The following is a 23,691-nucleotide window of genomic DNA, read 5'->3' as shown; positions in this document are numbered from 1 at the left end:
ACCGTACACAACAGAACACAATTGAATAATTCCTTGTTTATTTCTACACTTCAGTCATTAATGGACTTTTGAAACTGACTAGACTGCACTGTTTATCCCAAATGTTCTGTTTTGTCCAAGCAAAAGCATGTGCAATGTGAAAATAGGATTTTTAAATTTTTTATCTTAGTGTGTTCAGCAGCAAGTGTACACTGAATTGCTGGGTTTAAAAAACCCACAAAAGCACTTATTTGTAATAGTCATTGGTTCATTTTAGCACTATAGCACATGGGAAGCATCTGCAGTCCATTTATAGGGCAATCCAGAAGCTAATGTTCACATCTATGTTTTCTCCCCATCTTACAGCTATAGGACCAGAAGATAGCTTCCAGAATTAGATTTTCTGTTGATGGCAAGAAGGAAGCATAGCTCAAAGTCTGTTCTGGAAGGCTGGCATGCCAACCACAAACTTCTAGGATAGCTACAAGTGTGGAGTTGGATGGTTGGAGAATAAGCCAAAGTTTGCACTACTATTGCACTATTGGACATCTCCTAGCATCATGTATAGTTTAGGACAAGGTTTCTAAAAGGCAGAATAATGCAGTAGATTTGTTAAAACCATATAATTAAGGCATATAGTTGTGGCTCTGACGTCCACAGTATAAGGCACACAACAACAACAACAGGTTGTGCATTAAATTCATATTGAGCTGAGCTGTGAACCATTTGGGCCAGGGATGGGGAACAGATGGCCTTCCAGATGTTATTGACTTGCAGATGCTACCAGCTCCCCTAAGCAGTCTAGAGGGTGACACATATTCCCTATCCATGACTTTGGCAAGCCACTAACAAATTCCCAGTCTCAATCTAGTGTCGCTAATATTATGACAGTAATCCTAGCCTAACAATACAAGATTGTTTTAAAGATTACTGAGATTATGTCCATAAAGTACTGTGAGCACCAAAGAAAAACATTCAAGAATTCAAAGCAGAAACATAACAACAGTCGTCTGACTGAATACAAATATGATTACAGTACTGATGTGTTTATTAGCAGTCATAAAATGAAACTGTTGTTTTTTAAAAATAGTTTCGAGACATCATTGTCATCAGAGAAAATCTTGAAAACATGATGTCAGTGTCCCCCCTAAGAAAGCTTTTCATGGCAAAATACCTAAACGTAGCCACATGGGGGTGCTGTGATAGTGACTCTTTTATTGCATGGGCAAACTGCTTCAGATGAGAGGAAGAGGTACGGACATTATCTCAAAGGCAGGCTATGGCAGAACCCAAGCTGAATCATAGGCTGGGAATAAATAATATTAAGTATATTTCCAGCCACTGGGGCTATTATGCATTGTTATTACTTACTGTTGGTGCATGTGAATAACATTATGTGAAGAAAAACCCAACTGCCAGTTATTTTTCTGGTAGAACCATTTGGAAGGGTCCTCAATACCTTCATTTCATTCAGCCAGCCTGCAGGACCTCAAGAGAGAGCAATTTTCAGTGACTGCTATTGTCAAGCTGAAAAAGAAGAGGTGGGGAGATGCTATTTGGTCCTTACGCTTCTTAAGACAGAACAAAGAAGGGAAATTGGAGAGAAACATATGTGTTGTCCCTGTTCCCTCAATTTATTATTATTTTAAATTTTGGGGGGGATACAACATGGAAGACAGCGGTATATTGTGTCTGTTACAGCTGAACTGGCAGTGATATGCTGCCAATATCTATACAAAGATCCTTTTAAAAATTTATCCCATTAACCCATCCTAAATCTTTGCTCACTCAAAGAATAAGCTTGGTGGCAGAACACATGGTTGGAAAAGAATTTGTCAGATCTCTCTTTTTAAACGAAAGCTTGTTGTCAGAGTTATAGCAGAAGGCTGAGAAGTTCTTTTGGAAAAAGTCTGTTCAAGGAGAGTTGTGTGCATTTTCTTGTTATTTATCTTCTCCAGTGTGAGGGAAGAATATAGGCATACAGTATTTCTTCTTCTTGGATTAGAATGAAATAGGAGTGCAAAGTTTTCAAAGTAATTTGCAGAAATGTGTTGTCATGGAGATCTAAGGGAGGTAGATTCTTTATTGCATTAAATATTAAAAATTTCATTTTTTCCTTGTTATTCTTTTCCTTTTGGCATTCATTGGTGTTACTTAGTTGCACATTGGTGTTACTCTCTTGGGACATTTACAGTGTCCCAAGAGAGTAAATGCATTCCATCAGCACAGTTCTCAGAGAATGATGCATTATGAATTCAAATGGAAAAGCCAAAAAAAACTCTGTTTTCTTGCTTTTGTTCCCAGTCAGCTTACTGCCATTTTTCATCATTTAATAGTTTCTATCTATAGCATCTGAAACATGGATGCTACAAGCACAGTATTGTTACTTTCATCCCCTTAATGCTATTTTATCCTCTTTTGCTTGATAAAGAAGCCTGTGAACCTTTGAAAGCTAGTGCAATGTATTTTTGTATCAAAGAAGTCATTCTGATATTCCCACAGGCTGAATTTTGGATTTTGTTGTGTTTCTCTTAAGGACAACATGGCTACCTCTGAAGGGTCATAAATAGGTGTTCTAGAATACTTCGTTCTTCCACTGTAAGATATTTCTTGACATCACACCTGACCAGAGAGTGAAAACCATATTTCTTGTTAAATTGGCTCCAAAATTTCTCAGCTTAATCCTCTCTAGAAGTCTTTAAAAGTAACTCTATTGCTATGGTGAACATTAATGTTCACAGTGCAAATGTATGTAGCTTACAGTGTAAAAATATGATTTTTAAATTTTCCCTACTTCATACTATATGTTAATTAAAATATAGGTAGTAGCAGGAGCAGTACTAGTAATTCATATGTAATAGCCTCCTGAGGAATATTATCTTGAATAGAAGTTTAAGCATATCATTTTGCTAAACTATGGAAAACCTTGCTAAGAGCATGTTTTGTGACACTTTAGACTTTAAGAGAGCTAAATCAGTTTGTTTGTAGTTTGACTTATCAATGAGAGCCTGTAACATCTTAGCATTTGTACTAATTCGTTATTTGATAGTGGCCTATGTCTTGGTTAAATGAGATAAGGGTAATGAAGCAGGATAAGTGTCACACCAAATCATTCCTAGGACTCTTGTTTCTTTCTTCAAGAGGAGGAAATTGTTGTTCAGGTTGTTCAGCAGATTCTAGTGTGTGGAGTGGCATGAAGAATAGAGCTGTACAATTTATGATCTTCCAAGCTGAACATGGCCCACCAGCCAAGTATTTTGTTTTGCCAGGTGCTTGATACCTTGTTGTAGGGGAGCAGTCCCAGCAAGGCAGAAAAAACCCCCAGGAAGATTAGCCAGACTATGGTGAACTTCCAATCTTAGCTGGGAAGCTGCCTTCAGCTTGTTACAAGTTGCCCATGACTGATGCAGATGTATATAAAATAGTCCAACAGTGCTTTGCTTTTTTTAATTTTTTTTTTTGGCAGAGGAAGATATATATGTAGGGCACATATGGAAGCGCTTAGAGTTTGACAGCCAGATGTTACCATTGTTCTGACTGTTTACTCATAAATGCAGTTCACTGATGTCAAGGTGATGCTTTTGTAAGTAAATATGTTTAGGATCATGGAAAGAACTAGTTTGCTAACCAGAAGTCACAGAAATAGTTATAGGTGGACTTAAAATGGTGATGTCAACATCTTCTCTCCTAGAAATGAGTCTGTTAGAGACTGACAGTTTTTCCACATTATATCATACAATCAAAGAGTTGGAAGAGACCCCCAAGGGCCATCCAGTCCAAACCCCGGCTGTGCTGGAACTTACAATCAAAGCATCCTTGACAGATGGGCATCCAGCCTCTGTTTAAAAGCCGCCAAAGAAGGAGACTGCACCACTCTCCGAGGGAGTGTGTTCCACTGTTGAACAGCTCTTACTGTCAGAAAGTTCCTCCTAATGTTTAGGTGAAATCTCTTTTCCTGTAGCTTGCATCCATTGTTTCGGGTCCTGTTCTCTGGAGCAGCAGAGAGCAAGTTTGCTCCATCCTCAATATGACACCGCTTCAAATACTTGGCTATCATATCACCTCTTCACATTCTCTTCTCCAGGCTAAACATCCCCAGCTCCCTAAGTCATTCCTCATAGGACATGGTTTCCAGACCCTTCACCATTTTAGTCACCCTCCTTTGGATACACTCCAGCTTGTCAACATCCTTTTTTGAATTGTGGTGCTCTGAACTGGACACAATATTCCAGTTAAGGCCTGACCAAAGCAGAATAGTGTAGCGCTATTAACTCCATTGATCTAGACATTATACTTCTGTTGATGCAGCCTAGAATCACATTAGCCTTTTTAGCTGCCTCATCACACTGCTGGCTCATGTTCAACTTGTGGTCTACTAGGACTTCTAGATCCCTTTCACACGTAGTATCATTCAGCCAGGAGTCCCTCATTCTATATCTATGCATTTCATTTTTCTGCAAATTTGATAAGCATGCCCTCTATTCTTTCATCCAAGTCATTGATAAAGATGTTGAATATCACTGGACCCAGGACAGAACCCTGTGGGACCCCACTAGTCACTTCTCTCCAGGATGAAGAGGAGCCACTGCTGAGCACCCTTCAGGTTTGGCCAGTTAACCAATTACAAATCCACCTGACAGCCATATTGTCTACCCCACATTTTATTAATTTGTTTGCAAGATATCATGGGAGACCTTGTCAAAGGCCTTACTGAAATCAAGATATAGTCGTCCCTTCTTATACACTGATTTTTTATACACGGATTCGAAAATGTTCAAAAAAAGTATAAATTTCAAATATCAAACCTTGATTTTCCATTTTTTATAAGGGACACCATTTTGTTATGCCATTATATTTAATAGGACTTGAGCATCCACGGATTTTGTTATCCACGGGGGGGGGGGGGGGGTCCTAGAACCAAACCCCAGCGGATAACAAGGGTCCACTGTTTGTGATGTTGACAGCATTACTTTGATCTACCAAGCTGGTAATTTTATCAAAAATAGAGATAAGATTAGTCTGGCACAATTTGTTTCTCAGAAACCCATGTTTTCTTTTTGTGATTATGGTGTTCCCTTCTAAATGTTCATAGCACAGGAGGAGGAAGAGGAAGGAAGATGAAGGAGAAAAGTGTTGCAGCGGCAGTGGGAGAGGAGGGAGGAGGAGGGAGGAGTGCACTTGGGGGGGTCGCATGGGATCCAAATTGATCTGATAGCTTGCTCTCACCATTGAACATTTGGATCGTTGTAGTTCTTTAAAAAAGAACTGCTAAGGGATCTGGTGCCAAATGCACCAGTTTGAGTAGGGTTTCTCCCCCCCCTCCCCCCAAACTGCACTGATTGTGGTCTGGGTGAGTGTGAACTTCACAGAAATAAACCGGTCCCACACTGGTTTATTTCTGTAGTGTGAATGAATCCTGAATAAACACAACATTGTAAACAACTGCAATTATTAGACACAAGGGTGGGAAAGCAAAGATGCAAATGTGTCAGATGTGGCAGTGCCATTCAATACACACAAAAAGGATATATTTCACTAGCTGCATGTTTATATACAGTCAGCCCTCCATATCTGTGGATTCTTTATCCACGGATTCATCTATCCACAGCTTGAAAATATTCCAAAAAGTATACATTTCAAATAGCAAACCTTGATTTTGCTATTTTATATAAGAACACAATTTTACTATGCTATTTTATATGATGGGACTTGAGCATCCACTTATTTTGGTATCCATGGAGGGTCCTAGAACCAAGCCCCAGTGGATACCAAGGGCCCACTGTAATAAAGCTCTTCTTATACTGTTCCTTCAACTCTATAGGAAATTACTGTGAACAGTATGTGAAGTACTGTACACACTAATGCCCTGCTCTAAGTACATACCTGTAATGCTCAGAAGACATTGATCTGCTTAGCATTCTTCCTAGTCATCATTTCAACTTGCATGAAGCACATCTTGACATTGTAGTACTCACAAAAACTTGTGAAAAGGTTCCTTTTAATAAATAGGCTTTAACTAATGTATCTGAGTCCCCCCCCCCCCCCACTGTGCTCAAATGGAGCAATGGTAATGCTTTACATTTTCTCCTCCAGACAGAAGAAACACCAAAGCCATAATGGAAACTTATAATGTCAGGAGGTTATTTTAGCTCATTACATTTAATGAAAATGAGGTGAAGTCCTAGCTAAAGTGCTTCCAAATAGCATTGGAGAGTGGTAGTAAATGTGTTTAAAAGGTTGTAAAAGCATGCTATCTGCAATACTCCCCCCCAACCAACATTGTGGTGGGGTGAAATGGCACCCAATGATCTTGTTATTTCTTCTTTTTTTCCTTTAGATTTCACAGTTGATAACTGAGACGGGCCGAGAGGGACTAAGTGAAGCTGTGCTGAACCGCTACAATGCAGATAAGCCTTCCTTGTGTAGCATCCCTGCCTCCCAAAGCACCTGTGTTGCCAGTAACCCATCAACAGGCACCTCAGTGGCAGCTTCCTTTTTTGCCAGGTACGTTTGGCTGTTCTGTATACCTCTGGTTTGCCTGGAAGAGTAGAGAAATAGATCTAGAATAAATGCAGATAAAAATGGTTGAGAAAAGGAGGTGATAATGTGATCAATGCTACATGCTGAAGTTGTGTCCTGTAAGTATTGGATTTTCATAAGGTAATAACAACCATATATTGTTTGGAGGTTTTTGGTTTTGCTGATTTGGAGTATAATCTGTCTCCATGTGTTTAGTTGGAACTCTGGAAACCTATGCAAACTGCTCATGTTTAGAAGTTCCTTGACAGCTAAAATGGAGATCAGTCCACATAGGCAGCAGGAAGGTAGATGGAAGGAACTTGGTAGAGGTCTGTGAGGACAGATGGAATGGTTTGTATACTCTTAAGCAGCTAGTGGGTGAATCAAGATTTTTTGAAGTTTCCCAATGTTTAAAAAAAAAAGCACACACACACACAGACACTAGCATCCTATGAGAATGTATTATCACATCAGGCAATGGGTTAGAAACTTTCTCTTTGATGTTCTAATTAATTTATGAAGTTTTTTAAAACAATACTTTTATGAAAAAGATAGCACTCTTCACCTGTAAGCTGCAGTTCACTCTAACACCTTATTCTGCTCCATGTGTGGGTAATGCCTCAGTGTCATTTTAATAAGTGTGGGCAAAGTTGATATTTATTTCATCAGTTCCTTGACATTTCTTAAGGAAAATGAATGATGCCCATGTGGTACCATCTAGTTTGGATGGACTGTTATTCAAAGCAACCTGAATAGTGTTTCTTCTACATGCTGTATTCTACACTGGGTTCATTAAGAGTCCCACATTCATATTCCTTGTATGAAAGCCAATTGAGTAGTAAAAACTGATGGTATTTGCCTTAGCATCTGAGTTGCTGGCAGGTTAAGGAACCCAGAAAAGGCATGCTGGTGAGTGCAGTTCTGTTTTCCTCACGATGGGAATAGCTGGGGTGGGATGCGGGGATGCAGGAGGAACAGCTAAAGAAAACATTACTTTTACCACCAATCTTAGCATCTACTGCCTTGATGCAGTTACTTCTCTCTGCCCAATATACAGTGGTACCCCGGGATACGAATTGATCGCGTTACGAAATTTCCGGGATACGAAAAAAATAGATAGGAAAAAACTGTTCTGGGTTACGATGTTTTTTTCGGGTTACGAAATTTTTTTTGGTGTGTTTCGGCGCTTTTTGGCACGAAATTTAAAAGCCGCGGCTTTCCAGCGCTAGCGGAAAGCCTTTTTTCGGGTTGCGAAATCTTTCGGGTTACGAACGGCGGCGCGGAACGAATTAAATTCGTAACCCGGGGTACCACTGTAGTGCTGGTCTTCTTACTTATCAGGATGGTCTAAATACTCTAAAGACACCAGATGCCATCTGATCTGGGAAGCTAAGCAGGATCAGCCCTAGTTTGTACTGAATGGGAGATCACCAACAAATACCAGGTGTTGTAGACTATATTTCGGAGCTGGCAAAACCACCTCTGAGTATTCCTTGCCTAAGAATATCCTATTAAATTCATATGTTGACAAACATGAAGGCACAGACAAACAAATTCTGACTCGATCATTTCAAAATCATAAATCTGTCAATAAGTTATCTATAGAAAATCAATTAAATATATATCTTTCTATTTCCAATTCTTCTCTAGATTCTATTCTATATTGTCTATTTCTCAATAATAATAACAACTCCTTGTATGCAACCCATTTATCCTTTTAAAAAGTCTATTTTCTATATAATGCTTCTTCTGGTGAGTTCCAAAAGGTTTTAGAATAAAAATAAGCTTCAAATCTGTTCCAAATTCTCAATAAAGATCTCCTCACATAAAGCTTATTAATTCTCTGTCCACTTTAGCTTTATCGTACGAAAGCCATTCATGCCAACCAAATCTCAGATCAGAAGCCTCCAATTGCAGCAGACTTTCATTTTTCAATGTTATCCAATTCTTCAGTCATACTAGACAGCAGACATAGGCCTGAAACAAACCAAACTTCTGTAAACCGCTTTGATCTGCTGGAAAAACAGTATATAAATAAAGTTTTACTACTACTTTTTACAAACCAAAGGGTTCTAACAAAAAATGTAAATAGCCAGGATAAATTGAAGAATAACTGAACCCTGGAGCAAAAAACCCAATATTATTTCTAAAAGGGTATAAATACCCCACTGAGAAGTCTGCAAATGCAAAGAGTGAATATATAATGATATTAAAAATTTCAAAATTCAAAGCCAGAGTAACTAAACCCTGGAAGAAAAAAGCCAGTAAAATATCAAAAACGGGTACAAACAAACCCCTTTAAAATTATGCAAATGTAGAAAATAAACTGCTATAGTATTAAAAACTCAAGGCCAGACACGTTTCGACTATCGTCTTCCTCAGTGGCATGCCAACATTCAAAATATAATAATAATAATAAAAGTTTTATTTATATACCGCACCTTTCCCAGATCAGGGCGGTTTACATACATTATACATAAATAATAATAATAATAAAAGTTTTATTTATATACCGCGCCTTCCTTATACATACAATAGATTAAAAACAAACCACACCATACAATTATACAATAAAAATAAAACAGCTAAAACAGCTAAAACCCCATTAGCCCATCCTCATGGCCACGGAAGAGGAGGGAAGCCCTTAGGAATTTTTATGGGGGAAATGCTTGCTGGAATAAGAAGGTCTTCAAGTCCTTCTTAAATTGGGCCAAAATATAACTAATATATCACCTCCTCAGTTCACACAATGTGACTGCACTCAATTCAAAAGTAGCAACTTTAGGGGTGTGGTGTGTAGATGACACATGCTCTCAAAGTGGTCGGAAGTTGATCTGAGGTTGCCTAAGGCAGCCCAAGGCAAAATGAGCGAATTTAATCTGCTCCTGCCAGTGGCCTGTTGGAGACTGTGGCAACAACCCCCTTCAAGAGTGAACCATCTGATTGCCACGGTCCTGGACGAATCATGGTCAGAGTGACCAGAGATAGCTCCTTCATGCCCACAGTAATATAACTTTTAGTCTGGCAAGCCAAAACTTCCTCTTTGCTTTGCATTTGCCGTATCTTAAATCTGGCTCTTGGTTTTTTAACTTGTGAAATAAAAGCTGAAATTTCTTTCTGCCATTGCTTGAAATAATAATAATAATAATAATAATAATAATAATAATAATAATAATAATATATCTGTTTCTTACCCTCCTTTCCCCATGGATCGAGGCAGAGAACAGCAACAATTGACAGACACACTACATCAGTTAAAACACATCAGGTAAAATACACATCAATTTAAAAGGACACGTATACAATTTAAAAAGGACAAGATATACACATATTAAAACAATCCACATTTAAAATTTATCATTTAAAATTCACAATTTAAAAATCATCTGGGTAAGCCTGCCAGAAGAGACTGGCCTTTAATACACTTTTAAATTCAGAGTATTCAGCTGTTGAATTGAATGCTACATCATTAGACTAAATCAGTATCATCTGAAACAAAAATAATATTTTAGGTAAAACATTCATTTTAATTTCAGAAATCCCACCCAACAATGACAGTTCAACTTTGTCCATTTCATCTTTCTAATATTCCCCACTGGTATTTTAAAATCTCTGTTCAGTATACTGCAATAACATGAAGTTACTTTGTTAATCTTAAAATAGTTTAAAATATGTCTATCAAGATAACTAAGTAAAAATGTTTTTTATGTTTCTTAATGTTTTAAAACTGAATCTTGTAGATGGTTTTAATTTTATTTATAGTTGTGGACATTATGTTTCCAAACTGAAAGGAAAGTGGAAACAGAATAACCCTAAATTAGAGACGTATGTTGAAAATGAAAGACTGTTTGCTAAGTTCATTTATTTCTTGGAAAAACTGTTATGGAAATAGTTATGGCTGGATCCTTCATTCTTGATCTCCCCTAGGTTTGACATATATGAGACCCCTCCAAATACGGCTAGATTAGATCAAACTGCCTAATAACATGTGGTTCACCCACCATCAATTCTAACCAAAGAACTGCAGAAGTCAAATTCCAGTTAAAATGTTGCTTAGAAATCTGGCTGTGATATTTACATTGGCATGAGCCTAGTCATGTGCTTAAGCTTTCTGATCCTTCATGGCAACTGGGAATATTGTGTTGGCAGCAGCTGATTTGAAATTGCTCACAGACTTTTAGTTTAGAGTTTGTGAGCTAGCCATGAGGCTGGCTGGACAGTATGGTAAGCAACTTAATGAATAATAAAACATTCCCTTCTATCCTAAGTATAAAATGATTGGAAGGACTATCAGGCAATTGTTCTTACATTTTATGAGTAACTTCACTGATTTCATCAATGCCTGGCATGATAACAAACACTTGGCTTGAGCCTTGAAATGTCAGTTTGTGCATTCTTTAAATAATGACAAATCTGTATTTCATGTATAGATTAGGAGATAGGATTTCTCCTTGTCATTTTTTAAGATAAGGTTAGGCAACTCCATGCAACTCCTATCACTAGCCATGCTAGATGGGTTTGATAGGAGGTGGTGTTGAAAATATCAAGAGTGCAATCAGTTGCCTATTCTTGCTTTATGATGTGATATCCATCTCTTGGCTTGAATAGAATCATAATCAGACCTTATAACAACAATATTTTTAGAATGACATTCAGAATCCATTCACTTCTCATGAACAATTTCTCAGTTTCAGATTCTAAGAACTAGAATCTTTTAACCAATTTAAATTCACTGGGGCCTTGGAACATTCCAAAGAATAAGCCATCCTTTCCTGGTGTGTGGGCTAGTCTAGGAGTGATGAAAGACCCCCCCCCCCCCGAACAATTGAATAAATGAAATAGCAATAGCAGCTACATTTCTGTACCTCATCATACTGAACTAAACATTTTCTAAGTGGTTTACAACATGTAAGCTAATTGCCCCCAATATGCTGGGTAATGGTTACTCGTGTAGTTTGTAATGTAGTTGGTAATGGACTGTGCCACCCAAATCTTCCTGTTTGAACCCACTTTCAGCCTTGCAACTGCCATGAGACTAACTGCCTAATCATTTGAAGTTTTGTTCTGTTACTCAAGTAACCCACAAAGTATTGATGATAACAGAAGCACTGGAAGATTCTGGAAGGAACTGGGGAAGAAGAGGCAGGGAGTGCCAGGATCAATTGTTCTGACAGAACCTTTGATAATCCTGTCCTTACAACAAGTATTATTATTTTTGTTACTTTTGCTCAGTCTCCTCCCCTTGACTTCTTCATTCTTGATTATAAAGGAAACTGAAGAGATGGTACAATATGAGGGGTAATTCTAATCTGTATAGATACTGTGCAGTGTAACATTGGGATCCTGGTAGTTGTAGTCTGAAAATGTAATTTTTTCCAAACTCAGCTCTGCCAGTCAGGTGTAGTTGTTATGGTGAAAACAAGTATTATACCACAGTATCGTTCCAGTCCGTTGCTTGAGAATTTGTTTAAGATGCCTTTATTTTTGTGTCTGGGAGGAATGTAGATCCCCCTCAGTTGATTTCACATGATCAGAAAAATTTAGGGATGGTGCAATGATGATAATGATGATGAAGATGAAGAGTAGCTGAGATTTTTCAGTGCCATATTGTGGCTCTTATTTATGGCAGCCGCAAAGTATTTTTAGCCACACATTTGCTCATAATAGAAATGGAAGTGTGAACGAGGGGGTATTCAGGTTGGAAGCAACTTACATTCAGGGATGATGTCTATATTATTTTCAGAAGCTGTAGTAATTTCATTTGTTGTGTTTACATTTTGTCTCTCTGCCACAATTGTGTTCTTCCCAGTGAAAAGTTTGTTGTACTCACATGATGAGGAAAATAATCTCAATAGGAATGTTTTCTGTTCATGGAACTACTGTATATACTCATGTATAAGTCTAGAAATTTTAATTAAAAAATTGACCCCCCAAACCTGGGTCGACTTATCAATGGGTTAATGTCATTACTGTACTTTAACTCATATATATAATCCATTACATCCTTTGTTGCATGCCCCTAAATTTTACCCTCGACTCATCCATGGATCATATCAAAATCCATAATTTTGGCCCTCAAACCTGTCCTCAACTTATACATGAGGTCTACTTATAGTTGAGTATATACGGTATGCATTAAAAATTGAGGAATTAGGGCAAATATATGTCTGCCATACATTCCAAAGCTAGGGATATTACTCCAACTTGTTTCAAGTTCAGGATTATTTAGCATACCACATTTTCAGTTTGCTAGAAATGCTTTCCAAATTGAACAAATATATCTGTAGGAGGTGCCAGCCTGCAGATAGCCCTCCCTACCATCTGAACTAAGATCAGAAACAGAAAATGCAGGCTTATGACTAACATCTTCAATTTCTTTCTCCTGTTTGCCTGAAGAAGAAGCCAGTGTGACTCTGAAAGCTTGCAACATGTAATTGTGCATTTTGGTTTTCAATAAAGGTATCATTGGCCCTTTCCAGAAGGGAACCCTAGTACTTACTCCGTACGTACTAGGGTTGCCTGGGGGCATCACTTTCAGACACCCCCAACACTAGTACGTACATAGTACATACAAAATGGCGGTGCACTTTCTACATGAGTGCCACCATTAAGACGTCAAGGCCGCGTGCGCCTCCAAATGAGGTGGCGTGGACGTGACGTCCAGGTGCCATGGCAGGGCGCCTGTGGTGCCCTTTCCGCAGTGCAGGAAGGAGCTCCAAATGGAACTCCTTCCTTCATTTGTGTTGCTGGCGCAGCCTTTACACGGCTGCGCCAGTGACACAAAAGAGAAAGGGGCCAAGTGGCCCCTTTCTCTTTTTCCCCACTGCTGTCGGGGTGTCCTTGGGGCTTGAAGCTCCAAGGACACCCCTTTCCAGGCCACGGGAAGAGGTCTTTTGCCACTTCCCGCACCCTGGAAAAGCGGTGGATTGGGGCCTCAGGGCTGCCGCTGTGGCAGCTGAGGCCCCAATCCATCATGGAAAGGGGCGGGTACAGGCCGCCCCAAAGGGGCAGTCTGTAAACCACCATTATTTGGATGTTACTGGATTATCTATAGGAGAGAGAGACATGTGCTTGAGAAAAGGAAAATCCTGCATTGCCTTTTAATGGTGGATCACTTGTCACTTTTACTCTCAGTGTTAATGATAACTAAGAGCCTTAATGATCAGAGTCTTTATGGTCAAGGATCAGTTAAACATGACATCAGTTCATATTGCCATTTACATGCTTAAGAGCAAGATTCATAGATAATCCCTGTGTTACGACATGCTGGATGGGGGTGGGTGGGTGGAGGATTGATGCCATTATATATCCACACTGAAAAATACTATTCTGCAGGATTTTTTTGTTATTACAGGACAAGAAGTTCAGTTTGTATGTGGCACTCTCCTCCCAAATTTGGAATACTAATCCCTCAAAATATCAAAGTGTTCCAGCAATTTGAAGATTTAAATGCATGTTGAGGACAGATATCTTTTTGCAATCCTTCCTTGTATAGTCCAATCTACCATCTGTTCTCATGAGTAGTGTAAATATCAGCTGGCATCCAGTTGGTGAATTACTGTGGTGTAAGTTGAATATACATTATTGCAACTCACTTTCTTGATTTTTGTAGAGTTTGGAATTCTGTTCCATGTATGCAGCAACCAGATTTCCCCCCAAACCCACCTTGTAAGTACTGCAGCTCTCCAGTTTTTGGATTGTTGGAATGTACAGAGATCAGCAGAGATGCTGCAAGGATGTCATTTGCAGGGACCTCTTGAAGACCCTTGGAAGTCCCTGTAGCATTACAGTGTGTCCAGTTGCATGAAAATAACTGGATCCCCCCCTCCAATGACATAGAAATGGCCGTGGGGCGGGGGCTGCAGTGCTTACATGATGGGTTTTGGTAGGGGGTAGTATCAGGAGATATAACTGTGGAGACATAGGTATGTGAGATATGTACATCTTCTGATGCAGGATTCAGCCCTGGTATTATGTCTTTTTGATTCAATTTTCTAAAAATAAAAAAATAAAAAATAAAAAAATATTGTTTTTGAAATGATCAGGTATAGACAGTCTATAAATATCAATAAATAAATAAATAAATAGTCACAGATTGAGAAATTCATGAGCCAAACATAAAAAAGAAAACCAAACTCTTAACACTGCAGTTATCATACACCTGTAAAATCTAAAGTATCATTTATTTCATGACTGGATTCCCATTACTGTACAATAATTTCTGAATAAGGCAGTTGTTAAAGTACAGCTGTGAGTTTGTTTTTTTTAAATCCAGCCAAAATTTACTATGCCTGGTGAGTACTGTGAACAAGACCGCAGAAGGAACCAGTGTTTTTTTAAAACAGCAATTCATTCAACCAACTTTCTCCCTGCAATTAGTGGGTAAAACGGATGGCCACATTAAAATCTACAGAAACCTCTGTGTAATGTCAAGAAAAGTGAAACATGTGTGTAGCTGCTTTCAGCATGGCTCAGGGATATATGTCTGTCCAGTATGGTTTTACTTTCTAACAAGACCACACTGTGCTAGAAGGGGAAATGGTAAAATGGCCATGTTGTCTAAACATAGAGCTGGATTTGCAGCATACCACAATTTAATGTGATAAATCATTTTGTGTATTGACTTGAAACGGTCAGTTTATAGAGGAGCTCTCTAGATTCCAGTCAATTTGTTCACCTGGAGGCACTTCACGGAGTTAATCAGAAATACAAGAGACATTGTAATTGAAGGCACATAAGCAATATGACACTGTCCAATTAGAAATACAAATGAAAACAACAATCATCTTATGCAGACATTGGAGGAGATAGCAGCAGAGGGATGACAGATCCTGGCGCTTCTACTGTGGAAGATATTATTTATGCTTGTATAACTGGGAGAAAATCAGGAATACAAATTATACAAACATTCTGACCAATGTATGGATGATGGATGTATGCATGGAGCAGAACCAGTGATATGACCTCATCTTTTCCATATGTAGAAAAAAATATCAATCTAGATGACTGAGCAATGTGTGGCAGACCAGATGTGTAGCTGTCTAGATGCTGGTCTGCAACTCCCATTGCCTTAAGTAGCATGGCCAGTGGTGTGTGATTATGGTGTTCCAATCCAACACTTTCTGGAAGACTACATGTTGTCCACTTCTGGTGCTAGCCTATAATTCTTAAGACATGGGAAAATAAAAGATAAATTTGGATTCAAATGCTTACGCAGGAATGAAATGTAATGAGTGCCTGTTCCAGGTCACTGTTTCAAAGGGGGAAAACAGACAGTCAAAATAAGCAGGTTTCCAGCCAGCTTTGAGGTGGCACATTTGGATGACACACACCTTGAAGTTGGCCAGAAAGCACTCCCAAGCCATGCTATGGGTATAAAAGCTGGACTAAAAAGGAGCTGGATTTTTCCTCTTCTTCCTGGAAAGTGTGCACCATCGCATGCATGTATAAATACACTGACACCAGGGCGGCTCTAAAGAGGTGCTTTTTCCAAACCCTAACTCTGATTGTACATGTAAATGCCCCCTCTCAGGAGCACATTTAAAAGGGACAGAAGTGCCATACCCAAGCGGTGAGGGTGGCAATACCCAAACCGAAAGCATGAGACCTCTCATGGAGATAAGAACAACATACACAAAACAGACAGTCAAAGAGGGGGCATGGGGTGAAGGGGGGCATGATTGAACCTTGCTGTCATCTCCATGGGCAACCTCTGCTCCAATGCCATGACCTGGTGAAGTGCTGCACATGTGAATGTATGCATGTTCACAGGGACAGCCATCCAATAGTATGGCAGTCACCGGTGGTTCGCTTCTGACACCTTCGCAGGGATGCCGGGGAGGGGGGGCAGTGATAAAAAGTACCCAGTGGCACAGCTTGAAGCCATGCCATGTGCACTCCAGCTGCCTTGGGAGTAGGCAGTGCGCGAGGCACGCACTCGCAGTGCCACTTCCGGCGCGTGACGTCTGGACTCTATGCATCTGCGACGTCAAAATGGTGGCACCCATCTGTATGTGGCGCCGCCATTTTGATGCACTTGTTACACACAAGGGGCAAGGCGTGTCAGGAAACACAGCCCCTCGCGCGTAACAATGGTGCCTCTATGGGCCCGTCTGTAATGCGCCATAGTAAACCTTTGCCTCAGAACTCCAATGAGGATAAAATGACCCCCCTCTCTAATTTCCTAAAATGAAGTGTGGAATAGGAATGGAACAAATTAACAGTTTGTTGTGTAGAGGAAGTGTTATGGCCAGGGGATGGGCTTGGGCAGGATTTATCTTGAGCAGCAACATCTCTGAGAACAACTGTTGTGTGAGGTGTCCTGAAGAAAATTACACCCCACTGGGATAAGCTTAATATTTTTTCAAGTCTTTTTGTTATGTTTTATGTTTAAATCTAGCACATGATGATATGGTGCATTTACATTAGCATCAGCAAAATTCCTTAGAGCATACTGTTAGGCCCAAAGTCACCTTGCAGGTCTTAGGAAAGTCCTAAATTGCCAGTTGTCCTGTGTAAAACTTCGCACATATGTGTGGATTTATTTGTTTGTTTGAGAATGGGTGAAATCAGAACCAACAAAGCTTTGCGAGTATAAAGGATGGGAATGTGGGGGCAAAGGCCTTCAGTGAGGTTTACTTTGTTCACCTGTGTGATAAGATGACCGCACCTGAGTCAATAGGATTAAGGAGTCCCATATGGTCTAAGACAAGTTGTGTGGGATGCAGCTAAAGCAAAAAGTATCCGATTTTCAGAAAGGTTTAGAACAGTTGCTCTTTCACATGAGAGTTAAACAGTGGGATTAGTGGTCTACTTAACAAATAAATTTCTGCCTTGAAAGCTTCCCAAACAGCTTAAGGGATGGCTGCTCCCCCCAAAGGTTTTGGATAATACTGCACATTTGTTTTAACCTCAAGCTTAATTTTATTAAAACAAATTCTTATTTTTCCTCTTCAGTCTTGTTGAATTTGGGCAGTACCCTCACTTTTATTGTCTGTAGCTGGACTTTTTCTTTCTTCCTCTTCTGTTGCTAGATGTTACAAATTCCTTTAGTCTTCCTTGTCTCTTTCATCTCATATTTTTTCTGCTGCTAAGCAACCTAGCTTTAAGCCTTTTTATTTTTCTAAGGGTGCATCTGCACTGTAGAAATAATGTGGTTTGATATCACTTTAAGTGTTCTAGCTCCATCCTGTGGCATCCTGGAATTTGTAGTTTTATTAGGTCTTCAGCCTTCTCTGCTAAAGAGTGCTGGCACCTCATAAAACTACACATCCTATGTTTTTGTAGGATGGAGTCATGGCAGTAAAAGTGGTGTCAAACTGCATTATTTCTACAGTATGCTTTAACTGCCATAGCTCTGTTTTATGTAATCTTGAGATTTGTAGTTCATTGTGGCACCAGGGCTCTCTGACAGAATAAGCTAAATATCTCACAAAACTATAAATCCCAAAATTCCATAACATTGAGCCATGGCAGTTAACGTGGTGTCAGACAGCATTATTTCTGAAAAGGGCGTGCAGCCTTTGCCACAGGTGGATTTTTTCTCATTCTTTCCTTGCTTTACTTTATCCATACCATACTTCTGTCATTCCTTCTGATCATCTTATTTTTTTGACCTATAACTTTCGTCGTTTGCTGCTTTCTCTTAGAGTGTGTCCATACTACAAAGTTACAGTAGTTCGATCCTACTTAAACTGTCATTCCATACCATGCAACCTTGAGATTTGTAATCAGAAGAGGAACTTGGAAATGTTTGCTGGAGAGTTGTTTTAGAGCTGTGATTCAAGGGAGTGACTAGAGTTGTCTAGTGGAGAATTTTGAAGTAGATCAAACTATAAATCCCAAGATGCTATAGGATGGAACCTGACAACTAGAATGGAATTAAACGGCTTTAAGTATATTCTGCACATATACAGTGGACCCGCGCCATACGCGGGCATGCCATACACGGCCTTGAGTATACGCACTCAAGCCGCGGGGCGTGCGCGGGGCGAAGGGGCGGCGCATCCCATTCAATTGAATGGGCGTGCGCGCCCGTTGCACCCTGCGTGCGCCCGCGCCGCCGCACCGCTGCGCACGAGCCCCATTGTTTCCAATGGGGCTCGAGCATAGGCGGAATTCGCCTTACACGGAGGGATCCGGAACGGATCCCCCGCGTAAGGCGAGGACGGACTGTACTTTCATTTGGTCACCTTGCTGGTCCTGTCATTTTTTTAAACTAACTTTATACCATCTGTTCCCTGGCTATCTTTCTTACTTGCTTTCTCTTTTATCTCATTGATAATTTTTACCTTCCTCTGATTCTTCTTTTCTTTACAACGTTACTTTATAAATCCTGTACCAACATGTGCAAGTATGAGCACTCTTGACCATACTAAGACTTTGTTGCAAGTAGACTTGTGTAGGATTGCATAGTGAATTGCACATGGTTTGCCTCTTTTGTGAGTTATGCTTTACCTGTTGAGATCGGACCCATTCTGCCTTAAAGACCTTTTAACAGGCTGATTTCAGGAGATCCATATACCTAATTTTACCATTAGCAACCTCCATTCTTTTTCTTTTTCTTCTTTTTCATTTTTTCTTTTATGGCCATATTGTTGTTAGTGCTTAATAAACTAGTGTCATTACTAATCATGCTGGAATATGTTTGCATTTATTCCTCATCTTTTTGTAAATATTGGCAGGATGCATACCTCCATTTTGTAGTGTGGCAGCGGCGGCAGTAGGGTTAGGGAGCGCGCACCATTCACACGCTCCCTAACCCTAGTATGTACTGGGAGCGAAAAATGGTGGTGCCCTGTCTACATGGGCACTGCCATTTTGACGTGACGGACACCTAGCGTCCGCACGTCCCGGTGCACTTGTGACATTGGCGCATTGCAGTGTCACAAGCGCAATGCAAGAAGAACCCACTTTTTGCGGGTTCTTTTTCTTCCGTGACAGAGCAGCATGGTTTGGCCGCTGCAGCTCCCTCGCGGAACAAACCAGGGCAGCAGGAAACCACCCTTTTGAGCGGTCTGTATCCTGCCATTGATAATGTATTGTTTATATTAACTTTGGCTTCACACAGGAAGAACTGGGTCTAGAAATCTGCTGATTGCTGCTTTCATGGTATTCAAGAGGCCTAGTCAAACATAATTATGACTTCCCTGGTGCCCCTCTCCTACCCAGATTAAAGTGCAGGGTACCCAAACCCAGTTATTTTTGCAAAAGACTTAGAAAATTGCACAAGTATACTTTTCCATGTTTGACCAAATATGCAACAATAACAAATTTCATAATTGTTTTGTGTCTTATATAAAGTAGGGGTCCATTCACATTATTTTATTTTATTTAGAGTATTTATATCCTGCTCTTTTACCATAAAGGCTCTCAAAGCATCTTACGCATTGCTAATTTGAAGTTCCCTGCCCTCAGATTTACAATCTAAAAAGACATGTCACAAAAGGAGAATGGAATGGCAGCAGAGAAGGATACCAAGTCCAGCAAATACTGCCTGTTCTTTTCTCCCTCTGGGGCCAGGCTAGAGGCAGTTAAGATGTAGGGAGGGCCTTTCATCTTCCTCTGGGACTAGGAATGCTCATTCCACTTTAACCGTTATGTAGAGCTCTGGCTGAGAATTCTAAAAGCCTTTCCCTACATTGCCAGTCTCAGGATTCGATAGGATTAGGAAAGGAAAGCAGAATAAAAGCACTATAATTGTGTAGTGTAGATGAGCCCTTGAGCCCAATTTTGTTTTAAATGTGTTATGATGAAGGTAGTAATATGATGTTGCTATGATTCTAAAGGTCACCTTCCCCAGTATTGTGCCTTGGATTTCTATAACAGAAACTCTACAGATTTCCCAGCCACAAGCTCATGTAGCCCTTGCTCAGGGATCAGTAGATATTGTGGAATTCATTAATATCTTGGTGATTCATTTCTAGAATTCAACCTGTGAGCATTTTTTAAATAAAAACTGTATTACCCCACTTGTCAAGCTAGTGTGGTCTAATGGTTTGAGCTTTGGACTGTGACTCTGGAGACCTACTGGTGACTGTGCACAAGTCACACTCTCTTAACCACAGGAGGGAAATCAAAGGCAAACCCCCTCTGTACAAATCTTGCCAAGAATAAGAAAACCCTATTATAGGTTCAGTTCAGAATCATTATAAGTCAGAAACAGCTTTAAGGCACACAGAAACACAACCCCACTTCATCCACATTAAGAAAAAATACATTATTCAGTATTTCAAGGAAGGAACAATATCCTAAATGGAAACAGACATCTTCCTTTCTTACTGTGCTGACTCTTTGTTTAAACATTGGAAGGGTTGGTTGCATTCATCCCAGATGTTCATGGAAACAGTTCCTTTCTTAGCTTACCAAATGTAGGTTTATATTGTATTCCTTTTGTAATACTTACAGAGATGTAAAAATCTTGTCATTAGGACTGTATGTGTTATCCAAAATCAAACATTTAAATATTGTGGGTAAATTAATAAAGCCTGTATCAATTTATTATACTCCTTCAGAGGCCAAACTACTTCTTTAGCACTGCATCGTTGCACTGAATAGCTGTCATGCCTTAGCTGATGAGGGATTTGTGGGGGTGGAGTAATGGACCATACTTTGTGACATTTGGCTCCTATCCTAATGATGTATGTCTAGAGTCCAAAGGAACCTCCTCAGGTTTGGGGAGGTAACAGGTGATTTTAGCACCTGGTTGCAAAGCAGAAATAGTGTATGCAGTTCTCCTGCCTGAGGTAAGAAGACATGAACATATCTCCTCAATCAAGTGCACTGCCCCATTCTGTGGAGCATAGCATCAGTTCCTAAAAGCATAGATGATATTCTTAGACATTCTTCTAGAGTGTGCGACTCTGAGGAAAGTTTCCCTCAGGGCCCAGTGTTTGGGACTTGCTAGGATCTTGGCACTTTCTGCGGCTAATTGGCCATATTCTCTAGAGAATATGCCCGCCTTTTGTTCTTTGTTCTGGAGACAGAAAAACATATACTCTGCCCCCATTGCTGTTACTGCCCTACTGGTCGCCATTCCCCTGTCCATCCTCTGAGCAGCTGTTTCCATTGTCATTGGATTGTCATGTACAATGTGTTACTTATATTTGTGAATGCATCATAGTTAAGCTAGGTTCAGACTTGAAACCTATTAGTTAGACCCAAATAAAAACGTTAATTGTTCTTTTAAACTGTGAGCTGCTTTGAGTTCCCACATTTTGGGGGAAAAATAGAATATAAATATAATAGGAATTACAACAACAACAGACCCACTGAATCAAAATGATTTAATCAAGTGTCACCTCACCCTTCAAAATTTATTCAGAAGAGGGGCTAACAACAGGAATCAGATAATAATGGACACTGAGGCCATTTTTTTTTATATAGAGGAACCCACAAAAACAGAATGATCAGATCTTTAGTTCTAATAATGATATCTTAAGAACAGCAGATAGTATCTGGATATAATATGATAGATTTTTGAAAAATACGCCTTTCTGAAATGACATTTTATGGGACAAAAGAATGAAAAAAATAGCAAGAGAGTTTAGTTACAATGAGCTCTGTTTTTAAGCAAAGTTAAATCATATCAGGGAGGACAAGGATGTAATGGTTAAAAGGAGCAAGACAAGGAGGGAAGGAAATATAGAAGCTGCCTCACAAAACTGATAATTAACAAAAACAGTTGGCAAATAATAAATGTGTATGTGTGTGCACACATGTGTATAATAAATTAAAAATATCAATTTCCAGTAAATTCACATGAACAGTAAGTAATCTATATTGAATACATAATCCACACAGGTTTATATCACTAAAGCGACAATAGATGTGAAGGTCCATTTGACACAAATCTTTTCACTGGTAGAAGACTAATGACTTTTCCTGTAAACAAGTCAACATTTGAACATTTCAACATCCACTTCCTTCATCAGTGGCCAAAATAGGACTCTTTCTTATCTAGATATCTTCTGATTAGTTCCACTAGTCAGAGCCTGATTAAGTGGACTCATGATTTTTGTTATCAAACACCTCAATGATCAAGAGTTGTTCTTTGAAACACGGAGTCCAGTCTTGGTTGTTTAACCTTTCCCTGGCTTTTTCTTGGGGAGTTGACCTCCAAGATATGTTTTTGTCTAATAGCAAAATTAAGAATCAGCTTTTTGCTTAGGTGCCTGCACAGCTCATTAGGTTCCAATGAAAACACAAAAATTAAGAAGTAAAGTGTTGTGTTGTTTGACATGTCCTGTCATACAGTGTGTCTGTGCGATACAGCTATAGCAAGTTGATACCATTTTAATTGCCATGGATTCATCCTACAGGATTGTGGGATTTTGAATTTGATGAGGGACTGAGGACTTCGAATTCTCTGCTGAAGAGCTCTTGTTGTTCAAGCTCAAGAAATTGCACTTGAGTTCCCTAGCAGTGAAAATGAAATTTCCCAAATTGCAAATCCAGAATCCAAGGATGAAGCCAGCACAGTTAAAATAGTTTTAAACTGCTTTAACTGTTATTCTCACCTTAGAGCCCTACTGCTTCCACAATCAATGCTTGTGGTAATGGCAAGTATGCCTGAGATTAATCTAGCTGACATATTTGTCACGGGGTAATTGGATGGCCCTTGTGGTCTCTTCCAGTTCTATGATTCTATAGTTCTATTTGCCCCATTAATCCCATTTTGCCAGAATTTTTGTGGAACATGAGGAATGTATCCAATTTCCACTGAGTTTATATATCTTGACCTGCCTTTCGGGCCCCACTCCAAAGGTCAAGGGTTAAGTTCTTCATTACAGTTACAAGCCACCATGCTAAAAGTTTTTAGATGGAGTATTTCCTCTTTGTGCATTAGTTTGCAAACAGCCAATTATGTGCATGTTGGATGGCTGGAGAAATCCAAACATGACACTGGAATAGGCAATCATTGCATGTTGCCAAATTAATTGGACTCTTTTACTGTTATTCCTCTTTCTTTGCTGGTAGTGGATCAGGTCTGAAAACTTGCCAGTCCACTCACAAGATTTTGATTGTCCAATTCTGAGGCCTCCTACCTTCTCTCATGTTCAAGAGGCTACACTCAATTATCCTGTTGAGGAAAAATGAGCAGCCCAAGCAATGCGTGAAGCCCAGTTTACCAGCCAATAAGCAGCGATCTTGCAAGAGATATTGACCTCAGTTTAGGCACTGTAGAGTGTAAAT

The 23,691-nt window shown here is 39.6% G+C and overlaps 1 protein-coding gene across 1 annotated transcript in view; it reads left to right on the top strand.

Annotated features, from left to right (window-relative positions):
* Positions 1–23,691, top strand: part of KIF26B (kinesin family member 26B) — a 414,886-nt gene that overhangs the window by 175,647 nt on the left and 215,548 nt on the right. Inside the window, 1 exon segment of the mRNA XM_042446725.1 lies at positions 6,317–6,483. Within this exon segment, the coding sequence (XP_042302659.1) occupies positions 6,317–6,483 (167 nt within the window).

The sequence above is a fragment of the Sceloporus undulatus genome, chromosome 1 (genome assembly GCF_019175285.1).
Source record: "Sceloporus undulatus isolate JIND9_A2432 ecotype Alabama chromosome 1, SceUnd_v1.1, whole genome shotgun sequence".
NCBI lineage: Eukaryota > Metazoa > Chordata > Lepidosauria > Squamata > Phrynosomatidae > Sceloporus > Sceloporus undulatus.
This window is presented reverse-complemented; position numbering and strand designations above follow the sequence as displayed.